Genomic DNA, 12,565 nt, shown 5'->3' on the forward strand with positions numbered 1-12,565 from the left:
TCTTCTTTACAGAGGATGTATTTAATCCTGATCATTATAGATAAAAATGATTATGTACAAATGTTTATCTGTTCGATGAATTTTTGGATTGTGGTATTCGAGATATGAATTGGCCAGTTAGATTTCGGCATTTTTAACCCATACGGCCTGTTCAGGATTCACTTGGTATGACAACTGCAATTTGCCTTCCATAACCATTCAAGTATTGATGGACGATTTCCAATATGAATGCTGCAACAGGAGCATTTATGTTGGAAATTATTTAGTCTTACATCTAAATTTGCGCTTTTAAATTTGTATAACTGTAAGAAGAGATCGGATACATTATTAACCATTTTTGTTCCTTTTGTAACATCTGCCTTACACGTTTCTAATTGGCGAGGCGAAGCGATGACCATGGATGGTGATCATAATTATTTTCTCATATGAAATTATATTACTTCTAACATTCAAACCAGTCTGTTTTAATGGAAACAAATTTCATTAAAATCTATTCAGTATTTTAAGAGATAATAGACCAAATATAAAAAAAAATTATAATAATTTTGGAAATATTTTTATAAAATGTTTTGTAGATACAGAACTTCTAAAAACATTACTCGTGATTGTATTTAGATTTTTTAAAAATGCCTATAAATAATAGAAAATAATATTTTAAAATTTCAATTAGAGTATATTTTTTTGGTAAATGAATAGGAAAATAATTTCTTTAATACGAAAATAATTTCTTTCAGATTTTTTTCCTTTTGATTTCACGATTATTTAAATATTCAGTTACAATTTATAAATTTAATTAAGAAAGAGGAAAATAAATGAAAAAAAGAGAAATTTTAGCTTAAATTTATTATAAAATGGGAATTCATCATCATATTCGGCTAGGCAGCCCAGGATGGGCCAGTGCCTTCCTCTGAATTCTGTTCCACCGCATTCTTTTTTTGACACTTGCGCATCAGTTTCTTTCTTGGATAGCCAGGAAGTCTGTCTCCACTGACTCCATCCATCTCATTTTGGGTTTACCCCTTTTTCTACTTGTTACAGGTTTATGTAAAAGAATTTTTTTTAATATGGAATCATCATCCATTCTAAATATATGAGCCTCCCGGTTCGTCCGATTTATTTTTATGAACTTTATCATATTTGGCTTTCTATAGATTTTATATAGCTCAAAGTTATATCGTCTTCTCCAAACATTATTGATTTCTATCACCAAGAAAGGCCCGCAAAATTTTTCTTTCGAAAATGGCTATTTTATTTTCTCCAGCTTTGGTCAAGGTCCAGGTCTCTGAGCCATAGGTAAGTATTGGTCTAATTAAGGTTTTTTATAGTAAAAAATTTGTTTTTCTTGATAGTAGTGAGAATTTAAAAAATCGTCTTAGTCCGCAAAATGCTTTAGTTGCGTTCTTTAGACGACTTTGAATTTCCTTGACTACGCTATTGTCATCAGTAACTATAGAACCAAGATAAGAAAAACTTTGGTCAACCTGAAATTTGTGAGAACCATTTTCCAGATGGGATTCATTGAAGATTCTATCACTTAGTACAGGCATATATTGGTCTTTTCTCTGTTTTTGATAAGTCCCATGCTATTAGCAGCATGCTCTAAAGAATGAAAAGTATCTTTTAAAGAGGAAACAGTTCTTGAAAGGATGTCAATATCGTCCGCATAGGCCAAAATCTGCCTTGATGATGATGTCGTGTCCACGTTACCACGGAAAGGGGAGTAGTAGCTTCTGAGAGTAAAGACCCCTGAGCACCCGAGGGCAGAAGTCTGACTTCTAGCTCATATGAAGGTGAAACTCACACATTCGCTTGCACAACCCCTTTTTACAGGGGGGCACATTCACACACCTGACAGATAGAACACAGATAAAGAACAACCATGCCCGAACCGGGATTCGAACCCGGGACGCCCAGATAACGAGAAAGATGCGCTACCCGTATGCAAGGACGCCAGCAAAACGTGCCTTGATTTTGAGAATATATTCCCTTTGATGTTCATTCCTGAATCTCTTATGACTTTCTCTAAAGAAACGTTAAAAAGAAGACAGGATAAAGAATCACCCTGCCTGACTCCATTATTGACATTCTTTTCTTCTGATGAAACGATGATTATTCTATTACTTGAAACTATAAGTTTGATTAGTTTAGGCGGTATTTTAAATTCAGCCAGAGATTCATACAAGCGATTTCTATTAATACTATGAAAAGCTTCTTTTAAGTCTATAAGATGGGAACTACATAGTTAAAAAAATTTTATTAAAAACTAGAATGTAGTAAAAAATTAATAATTAATTTACTTACTAAGTTTACGTAAAATTAATTTAAAAAAGGTGAGATTTCAATCATGCACAAATTTTATGTAATGTAGAATTCTATATAACCAGACTTCAAGTGTTATAAAGTGTGAGTTGCCACTATTAATGCAAGTAGTGTTAAGTGGAAATATGTTGTTTCTTATGACACTTGCCATTGACAAGCCCGCTGTTACGAAGACAGTGATTTAAGCCGGTGGCGGAACGTCTCTTGTTTTTACAGTTGCACCAACTAGGGCCAAGAGTACGGCTTAGCTACTCACGGATCACTCATTCGCTTGCATAATCCTTTTCTACAGGAGAGCACATTAACACCTCTCACAGATAGAACAACAGAAGAACAACCATGCCCAAACCGGGACTCGAACCCATGAAGCCCAGATCACGGGGAAGATGCGCTACCCCTATGCCAGGACGCCGGCAAGGGGAACGATAATCATATGATAGCTAGCCATGTGAGTTTACAATTCTTAAAATATCATCAGAAAATTTAATATCAATCCAAACAAACCCAAACTTACCTACAATGTAATCGTATTCCTTTTTGAACGTGGTCGATATCTTGGGGGCGATTTTCTGGCTTGCCAGTGAGAGAAGGAGCATGGGGAAGAGCGAAGAGTTGGCGAACGGAAGAGGGTACATCCGTTCGTGTGTTATATTGATGCTGTTGAAATCCATGTTATCTGCATAAAAAAAATGGTTAAAATTCGTGTTACTTGTTATTCACACTCATTTCCTCAAATTAATTTAAGTTTTAATATAAACACAAATTAATAAAAATTAAATGAAAAATTGAGATATACAGTAAAGAGCATTACTATCTGAAATTTAAAAAAAAAGCGGAAGTGGTTTTCTCACATACCGAAATTTCTCACATAATCTCTTATAATTGGGATTTTTCAATATTATTAGCGTGCCATTGGCGATCAATAGTTGCGAAATAGTCTATAAGAGTGCGATAATTGGCGATTTTTTTTTGCTATTAATCTCTGGAATGTGGTTAACACAGAAATACTAGACCACCTAATGATCATTTCAGATTGCCATTTTCTAATTATTAAGAATCAAAATTTGACAAAAAGAAACTATAATTGTGATTACAGAATCACATATTAAATTTTATTTAAGTCATTGCATTTTTGAAAGTACAAACCGACAAATGGTCAAAACCTTGAAGGATATGATTCCAAATTCAATACAAATCCATACTTTAGATACTGTTGTTGTTACTTATGGCACTTTCCACGGACAAGCCCGCTGTTCGAAGACAACCGACTTAAGCCAAAGGGGGAGCGCCTCTTGTTTTAATCGCAGAGCCAACTAGGACCAAGAGTACGACTTAACTACACACACGTCACAACCCTTTTTACGGGGTGGACTTCATTCTCGCATTTCATTCAATCATCCATAGATCGTAATTTAGAACTGAATCAGAGAACGCTCACTCCTGATCCAGTGCCCCAGTGGTATTACTCCCGACATGGAGGACTTTGTGACCACGACAGATTTATGTGCGCGTCAGCCACCAAGCACGCGGGGAGTCTTCGGCCGGCGGAGTTCGAAAGCGCAACCTAAGGGAGGCGAATCCAACGCTCTACCAACCAGGCTATCACGGCCTTGCTTTAGATACTAAATATGCGTATCGAATTTCCTCCGTCAATAGTAGTGGTAAAAGTTGTGGTAACTTTTCCGAAAAAGTGTATTTTGGTGATTTAATAGCTCATAACACCAATGACATTTGCAATCATATCATAAACAAAGCTATATATAATTTTAACGATAATTTAATCGAAAATGTAATTCGTCAAATTTGGTTAACTTTGCATTTATTTTTTAAAGTTAGGGAGAATTAACAAAAGAGAGATGAACACCTTACTTCAATTGTTAAGAGATAGCTTGTCTACATTTGAATGCAACTAATTAATATGATTGTTTAGACAGCCAATAAGTATATACCTTGTTATTAAAAAAATTCAGCAAATCATATCATGCTTTTGAGATGAAAGAGTTGTCTTTCCATGTTTGACACTCACTGACATTGTAAGTGTCATATAAATATTTAAGTTCTTAAACTTTTTAATATCAAATTCCGCAGAATCCGAATTATTTCCCATTTGATTGACCATTTTATTTAATGAAATTTTGTTACCGAAAGTTCATTTCTAGCTGCAATATTTAGTGAATTAAATACTTGTTTCACTTTTTTTAGGACACCGTATATGGGCAAGTGAACTCAAACAAAATTATGCATTCAAAAAACCTTAATTCTTTCATCTGTATTGTGTTCAAATGCTTGTCTTCAATCATTCCTTATTAGGATGTTCAGCTTCTTGTAATCAGTGCATTTGTTTTGGAAATTAAAAATCATTTTTGTTCTACGGAATTAAAGAAAAAGGAGTTTTAATTATAAAGCTGTCAACTATATTAAATAAAAATATTTTATGGGTTTTTCACTATACCGTTTGATCACTTACACTTTGATACTCAAATCTTAAAAAAAAAATATATATTTTTTGTTTGATTGTTCAGCAGATTTTAGCTGTATCATTTAGTCATATGTTTACTGATAATATCTCAATTTAAATATTAAATTCGTCTGTTTGCGCACAAATTATTGTTGATTAAATTTAAAAAAATTTAAAATGTGAATATTAAAGAAAATATGATATTGCAATTAAACTGGCATTGATTTGGTTACATTTATTTACATATTTTTCGCTTTTAAAGATAGAATTTTCTAATCTAATTTTTTCATTTGTTTCATAATGTATCAGAGATTAGAAAATTTCTATACTTCTGCATTTTCTATAAAAATGCATTATTTTTAATCTTTTCAGAATTTAATTTAATTTAAAATCAAATTAATTTTATTTTCGTACAAGTGGCAACATCCCAAAGTAAGATTAAGGAATAAATGATCGCAGAATTATAAAAAAAAGTTGTTGTTGTTTCTTATAGCACTTGCCACGGACAAGCCCGCTGTCACGAAGACAGCGATTTAAGCCGGAGGGGGAGCGTCTCTTGTTTTTATAGTACAGCCAACTAGGGCCAAGAATACGACTTTCCTACTCACGCATCACTCATTCGTTTGCATAATCCCTTTTTACAGAAGGGCACATTCACACATCTCACAGATAGAATAACGGAAGAACAACCATGCCCAAACCGGGACTCGAACCCGGGACGCCCCGATCACGGGGAAGACGCGCTTGCATAAATAAATGTTAATGGTTGTGAAATATATTCTGCCATTTAGTATACAAAAAAAATAGTGTTTTTAAAATGTTTTAACAATTTATTTTTATAAACTGGTCATGAAAAAAAAATAATGCTAATGCTGATGCGTTATATTTCACCAAAATACATTAATAATCATAAAACTGTACATTAAACATTAAGAATGAATAGCATAGTTTTTATATAGTATTTCTCCTATAAAAAAACTATACGGTCTTTCATTGCCGTATACTTTGACAACGCGAAAGATTGTCTGTAAAACATTACCTCAGAGTTTCGATTGTGATGGAACGGATTAAATGACACCGCCATTACATAATTATTCGACCTTCACTATTGCACCTGTTGAATTCAATACAATATATTGAAAGATATAGCTCGATTCGAAACAATTTAGAGACACTTAAATCTAAAAATATATTTATAAGCGGATTAGAAACCGACAGGTGAGTTCCCTAGATTTGTGAGAGCTCTTAGCTACTGCGTTGTTAGAAATCAAAATGCAATGAAAAGAATTTTTTAAAATACTGGATCATTTATTAAATTTTGCTAACTTCCATGCTAAAGAATAATAAAATATTTTCGAATATAACATTTTAATATATACTTGACATATATATGATATATAATATATACTTGATGTCAGCTAACAATTCTATATAAATGAAAAACATTTGATTTCGGGAGAATTATTGTCTTGACTATTTATGGTAAAAACTATTGCATCTTTGCATTATATCGTCAAGTACTTTTTATTGAAAACAATAAAATAATTTAACGTTGGCAAATGCTTAAAAAGTCGATGTTTGGGCGAAAATATCGAACTTTTTAAGCATCATTCAGTTTCTAAATTTGCTCGTTAAGGAAGTTATATATATCTTTACATTTGCATGAATTACCTTTTGATGCTATTTTACATATTTAATTGAATTTTCTTAAATTGTAAATTTTAGCAAATTTTTCTCCCCAAAAGATTTATAAATTAAAATCCAACGTAGCTTTTAGATTTAAATTTGTGATTATAGAATATGCAATAGGCTCCCTTAAAAAGATTTTACTTTTCTTTAATGTTCCATAATGTGAACAAAAATTATTTTAATTATCAAGCGAGTTAAATCATTTAAAGATTGGATAGACATACAGCTAATTTTCTTATTTTCTTAATAAATGATCTAGATAATGCATGTTTTTAATTATTTACAATATTTGCCACAAATCACTTTATAAACTTCTAAACTGAAAGATTTTTGCTTTGTAATAACTTTTAGTGTTTTCTTTATAAAAAGTATACTTTTCTTCCAATTCTCAATACTTTTGGTTTTTATCTGATATATTTTAGTTCATGATGTCTTTTCAATCAATTTTATGAACTCAGTATTTAAAGGTTAAATAGAAAAATAGAAATACAACTTTTTTTTAGTCTAGAACTAAGTAATATATATATATATATATATATATATATATATATATATATATATATATATATATATATATATATATATATATATATATATATATATATATATATATATATATATATCCGGATGAGTTTCAGCAAATAATTTTATAGGTGTCTTAGCTATACGGTTTTTGCTTTATGTGTTTATTTAGAACACAAAAAAAAAATCTTGGTTGCAAAATGTACTCGTGTAAGCTGTAAAACATACGGCTGTAACCTGATATGTTTTTGTTTCATATATGTGTTTTCAAACACACAAGAATATGAATATTTTATTCCATTTTTCGAAAAAAACCTTATTTTGATCGTAGTTATATACCTGAAGTTACGCCCAATTCCTTTGGTATTTTCGACCTTTTGGAATTTTAATTATAGCTTTAATTAATCAAAAATTAATATATATTTTGATGTTTTTTCGTAATAACTTCTGAAAATATGATTGCACAAAAATAAATTTTACACTATCTTAAAATGAAAAGAAAATTCTTTGTAATTATATCAATTTAATAACCAAGCAAAATTTTCTGATTTTTGGAAAATTTTTTATAAATATGTTATTATTTTTACTGATTTTACTGAATATTTTTCAACATTAGATTACATTGTTGACTTGAAATTCAAGCCGCTTTCATTGTTTCATCAAAAATTGAATGGTGGAATTTTCTTCCATTGTTGAAATTTTAGGAAGAAAAATTCTGTTTCATATTTGTGTACGAAAAAAAGATTTACAAGACTTAATTTTTTTTAAAGACGAAAGAAAAAGTGAACTTGAAGAACCATTAAATATAGACAAAAGAATTAACGGAACATTTGCGTTTTTATTAGCTCTATGATGTCATGGGGCTGGCCTTCATTAGGAAAGTTCACGTCAACAATGAATAGAACTTCTGTAAAACTATTTAAATATCATGGATTTAATGTTTGACAATTCGATGGAACCATAGACATGAAATTACGTCTAAATTATTTAAATAAAATAAAATATAATCAAAATTCCTGACAAACTTGCTGATCGACAAAGGTATGAAGTCTAAAATATTATGCATATCAATAATTTTAGATTTTTAACTTTCATTCGCATAGCTTATATGTTTAGAACTATCACATTTGCGTGTACGCAGACACGATTTTCAGATATCATATTTTGAACTGAAGGAAATCTAAATTTAGATATTCAACAATAAAAGAATGATAATGTTTTGACTATAATGCCTATATATTTCTGATATGCCGCATTCTGGAATATCAGAAATATTTTCTGTGCAAGAATATCTGAAATGTTTTAAAAAACAAAAAAATACATTGTTCAAATTATATTTTTATGGTTGATTCCCCTGGTGTTTAACTTTAGAATGCGTTTTTATGAATAAGTAAAAATTACGCACAACAGCTATAGTGAGTTCTAAATATTTGCGATTCGATGCGTAAGAAGATTAGAGGAGTTGATTGACGTTTCATAGTCCAATCGACCTCTAATTTGAGAAGAAAAAAAATGCATAATAGCAGTTTATTAGTTTAGGTTGTTCAGATAGCTATTCAAAGCAGGCTTCTATGTTTACATCTGATTATTTTAATGAGTAAGATATGGAAGATAAAATACCGGTTTTAATTTTAATAATCTGATTGCTATTAATCTGAGTAGAAAAACATTCGGTTAAAAAGGTGCAAGTTTTAAAAAGATTTATAAATTGAGCTGAAGAGATGTTATGATGGTATAATGATATCAGAAACAAATTTTTATAAGTATAAATTTAAAACAATATTTTTAATTTATTTTAATACCAGCAAAAGCTTGAAATTTTTATATACGTGCTGCATGGAATGAAATATTTGGCAAAATTTTCAGTTCGAAATGTGTATTATCTTTTGAAATAAGATTTCATCGGAAAAAAAGGAAAGCTTGTAAGTACGTTCCTATCAGTCAAAATTCGCAGGCAGAAAAAAAAATTCTATTTTAAAAATTTTATTTTATAATATCAAATGATATCATAATAAACGATTTTCAAATAATGCTGCGAAAATTAAGTCTGAAATTAATATTTTGTTTCGTTTATTAAGCATGGGTAAATTTTCCGATAACAGTTGCCCTCGCAGCTTAAGATATTTCGAAAATCAATCTCTACAAGGTAAATTTTTTTTCTTTATCACTTTCTTTAATTTAAAAGCTGTATTAAATTTATTCTTTAAATTCAATTGTGTCCAGATATAATTGCATCTACGTTTGTTATAGAGTTAGTTTATAAATTAGTTTCAAGACCACATACTCAATTTCCATTAATTATATGGTTTTTATTATTTATGTGTTATTATTTTACATATTTGATAACGATACTCCCAATCCAGATAGGGATAATTTCACACAGATCAACAGTTTCGATGGTCATATGAACAAGGGTTGAAAATTTAATAGAGACAACAATATAATTATTTCTGATACAACACAGGCACTAGTTTCTGATGTGTATTATCTTTTGATATGGTCATAAGTGCTACGAACAAGGTTTTTTAGTGCCATGAAATCAGTGAAATGCCTGTATCACTACTAGTTCTGCTGAAGCTGTGGACGGAACGACCTATTGAATTTATAATCTGGGGAGCAATTTATTGTCATACCAGAATAGAGGCTTATTTATTTTATTTTTTTATTTATTTTGCTTGCTTGCATTGGAACTTGTTCTACCCAGATTTGAGCCCATCTGTGAACCATTTCATGGCATTCGCTACAGAACAATTCCAGATATTATTAACTGAATAGATCATTCCAACTAAAACAACAATAGAAATAGTGTTGATTCGGGTATTCCATTAATTTTACATTGCAGGAACTGAGGGTGATGATTATGTCGAAGGTCTATTGTCATTGCAGGATAATACCTGAGTTGTATCAAATTTAATTATATTATTACCACTATTATGTTACACGTTACCAAATACAAAGTTATATTTTTTAATATTTTGCATGTGGCAATCTGAGATTATGAAAGTATATGCAAAATATATATAATAAGCATTCAGTAACATATCTGAAATCTGCTATAGTCTGCTGTTTCAGTTACTTCATTTGGTTCACTTCTCTCTCTAAAATCTGTTACCATAAACAAAGCAAGCAAGAAATTTTGCTTACATTTTTGAGCAATGTGCCTTTTGTATTAAATGTATTATGGTGCCTTTTGTATTAAACTTGTAGTATATTAAAAAGAATTGATTAATAACCATGTATTTTTGAATTTGACTGATTAGTCCAAAACTTTTCATAGATCTGTAATTTTGCTGTCAAAATCACATAACAAACTTCATTTATTCTACCTTGTTCTTCGGAATCATTGTGTTAGTTTACAAAAGTTATAAGTACTTGCAATACATACACCTGATATAATATAATGTTGGGGTTTCCAAACTGTTGTCCTGGAGATAATATACATTTAAAATCATTTCAACATGATTTTGAATGTATGTACGTCTTTTCACAATTGGCAAAAATTAATGTGGACTGAAAATCTTCATAAATCCACACATTAGAAATATTTTTTTTGAAAATCATATTTAATAATCCTGAAATTTTATTCATCGGTGAAATAATCAGTTACATTTATATATACACTTATTACATTTTTAACTTTAAAAAATTCATAAAGAGCTCAGAATTTATTGATATCAATTTAAATTACGTAACCATAGAATATTAATCTTATAAGGCATTCGAACTTCTAGTCAGAAATATGTTTACATTTTTACACAAAATTTGTGTAAGACATTAAAATACAACCAACTATACTTATAATTAAGTGCAAAATTTGAAACAGACTAAAATACAAAATCTTAAAAGCATTTTCAACTTCAAATTTTATTTTATTTTGAAAAATTATATTGGAATCTCGAAAGTGTAAAATAAATAAGAGAAGATAAAAATGAAAATGAGAGAATTGAATACAAGAATTTTTGATTTATGTAACGAAATAAAATTTTAAACAATTATTCAATAATTTCTAATGAAATACTTTCAATCAAGATTACTTTCTTAATAATATTTTCCCATAAAAGGAACAACACCTAAGACAAAATATTTAAAAATCTCTTTCAGTTGTGATATTCCTGGGGCCGACAACAATTACTATTTCACTTCACTAGCTTCGAACTCAAAGAAAAGTTGCTGAATAATTTTCATCAATTCTATTTAAACGGACAGCAAGAAATTATTCTCAAAGTAAACAAACAAGGGAGTTAAGATTTTTCTTTTTTACTTATTAAAAAAAACAATGAATATAAAGTTTATATCATGTAAATTTTAAGCAAAAAAAATATTGATACATTTTTATCATTTCTACTTCAGATAGGTAATTACGTCAAAAAAGTAAATTTTTATTAAAAATATTGAATATTTCTTATTCAACAGTGAGCTGTTTTCTTTATAAGACATTTAAAATTCGTTTCTTTGTTCCTTAAGGGAAATAACATTTTTTAAAAACATTTTAATGCTATTTGCCAATTTCAAAGGAATCTTCTTAAATTCTAAATTTTGATAAAGTTTTCTTGCGAAAAACTTCAAAAATTAAAATCTAATGCTTAGTTTAGAAATTATATTTTATAGTTTCTGAACTACGGAATAGACAATTTTTTCATTTAAAAAGATTTTGCAGCTACTTTTAATGCTTCATAAGGTAAAATATTTAAATTTTCATGTCATTTATCAATCCCAGTATTTAAAAATCGGATACAAATACAGCTTATTTTTTTACTTCATGTGCTAGCTAATTTATTTTTTAGGCTGACTTCAATGTTTCCAAGAAATCATTAAATGACTTCTAAACAGAGTTTTTTACTTTATAGCTCTTTTTGGGCATTCTACCCTCCCCCTACCCCCCCCCCCCAATATTTCCTCTAATTTTTCAAAATACTTTTGGTTTTACAGTTAATTTAATTCGCAGATATTTTTTGAGTCATTTTTTTGGGGGGGGGAAATTCAAAAAAGGATTTTTTTAAAAAATTATCTCAAACTTAGTTGCATAACTTAGCAGATTTTTCATAAATCAAACTTCAAAATAATAATAAAACAATATTTTTTAACGTAATAATAAAATTATTGTTTTCGTTTTTAATACGAATTTCAGTGCATACAAAAACAACATATACAATTAAAATTTTCAGAAATATGTTTTACCTTTTTGTTTGGCTTTCCAATACAAGAAAACCCAAGAGAAATCTCTTGAGATTTTTCAGTTTCTGTGAAAGTATTTGCGAGATAGAACTGGCACTACTGTGATAGAAATGTGGAAGTTACCTGCGCATTTGATTTTCCTTTTAAGAATCTTCCCATACATGAAAAAATTTACCGTTAAATTCAGCTGCCTTAAACAATCCATAAATTTTCCTTGAGAAAAAAGATAAGCTGAAATAACATTTTGGAACCTCCATGGAATAATATCGCTAGTGGGAAAGATATATAAAACTGGCAGTTCGCATAGTTTTAGGTCTTAAACAAATTGGGAGCAAATGATTATAAGCTTATGTTAATAAAATTAAAGTTTTACATAAATCATGAAATACGGTTTATTCGATT

General features: G+C 29.4%; 1 protein-coding gene across 1 annotated transcript in view; it reads right to left on the minus strand.

Annotated features, from left to right (window-relative positions):
- Nucleotides 1–12,318, minus strand: part of LOC129963343 (glucose dehydrogenase [FAD, quinone]-like) — a 39,110-nt gene extending 26,792 nt beyond the window's left edge. Inside the window, exons 1-2 of the mRNA XM_056077662.1 lie at nucleotides 12,167–12,318; nucleotides 2,834–2,995 (exon numbers count right to left, since the gene is read on the minus strand). Of these exons, the coding sequence (XP_055933637.1) occupies nucleotides 2,834–2,990 (157 nt within the window). The 5' untranslated portion in view covers nucleotides 2,991–2,995; nucleotides 12,167–12,318. The remainder of the gene's footprint in view (nucleotides 1–2,833; nucleotides 2,996–12,166) is intronic.
- Nucleotides 12,319–12,565: the final 247 nt, after the last annotated feature.

Source organism: Argiope bruennichi, chromosome 3 (genome assembly GCF_947563725.1).
Source record: "Argiope bruennichi chromosome 3, qqArgBrue1.1, whole genome shotgun sequence".
Lineage (NCBI taxonomy): Eukaryota > Metazoa > Arthropoda > Arachnida > Araneae > Araneidae > Argiope > Argiope bruennichi.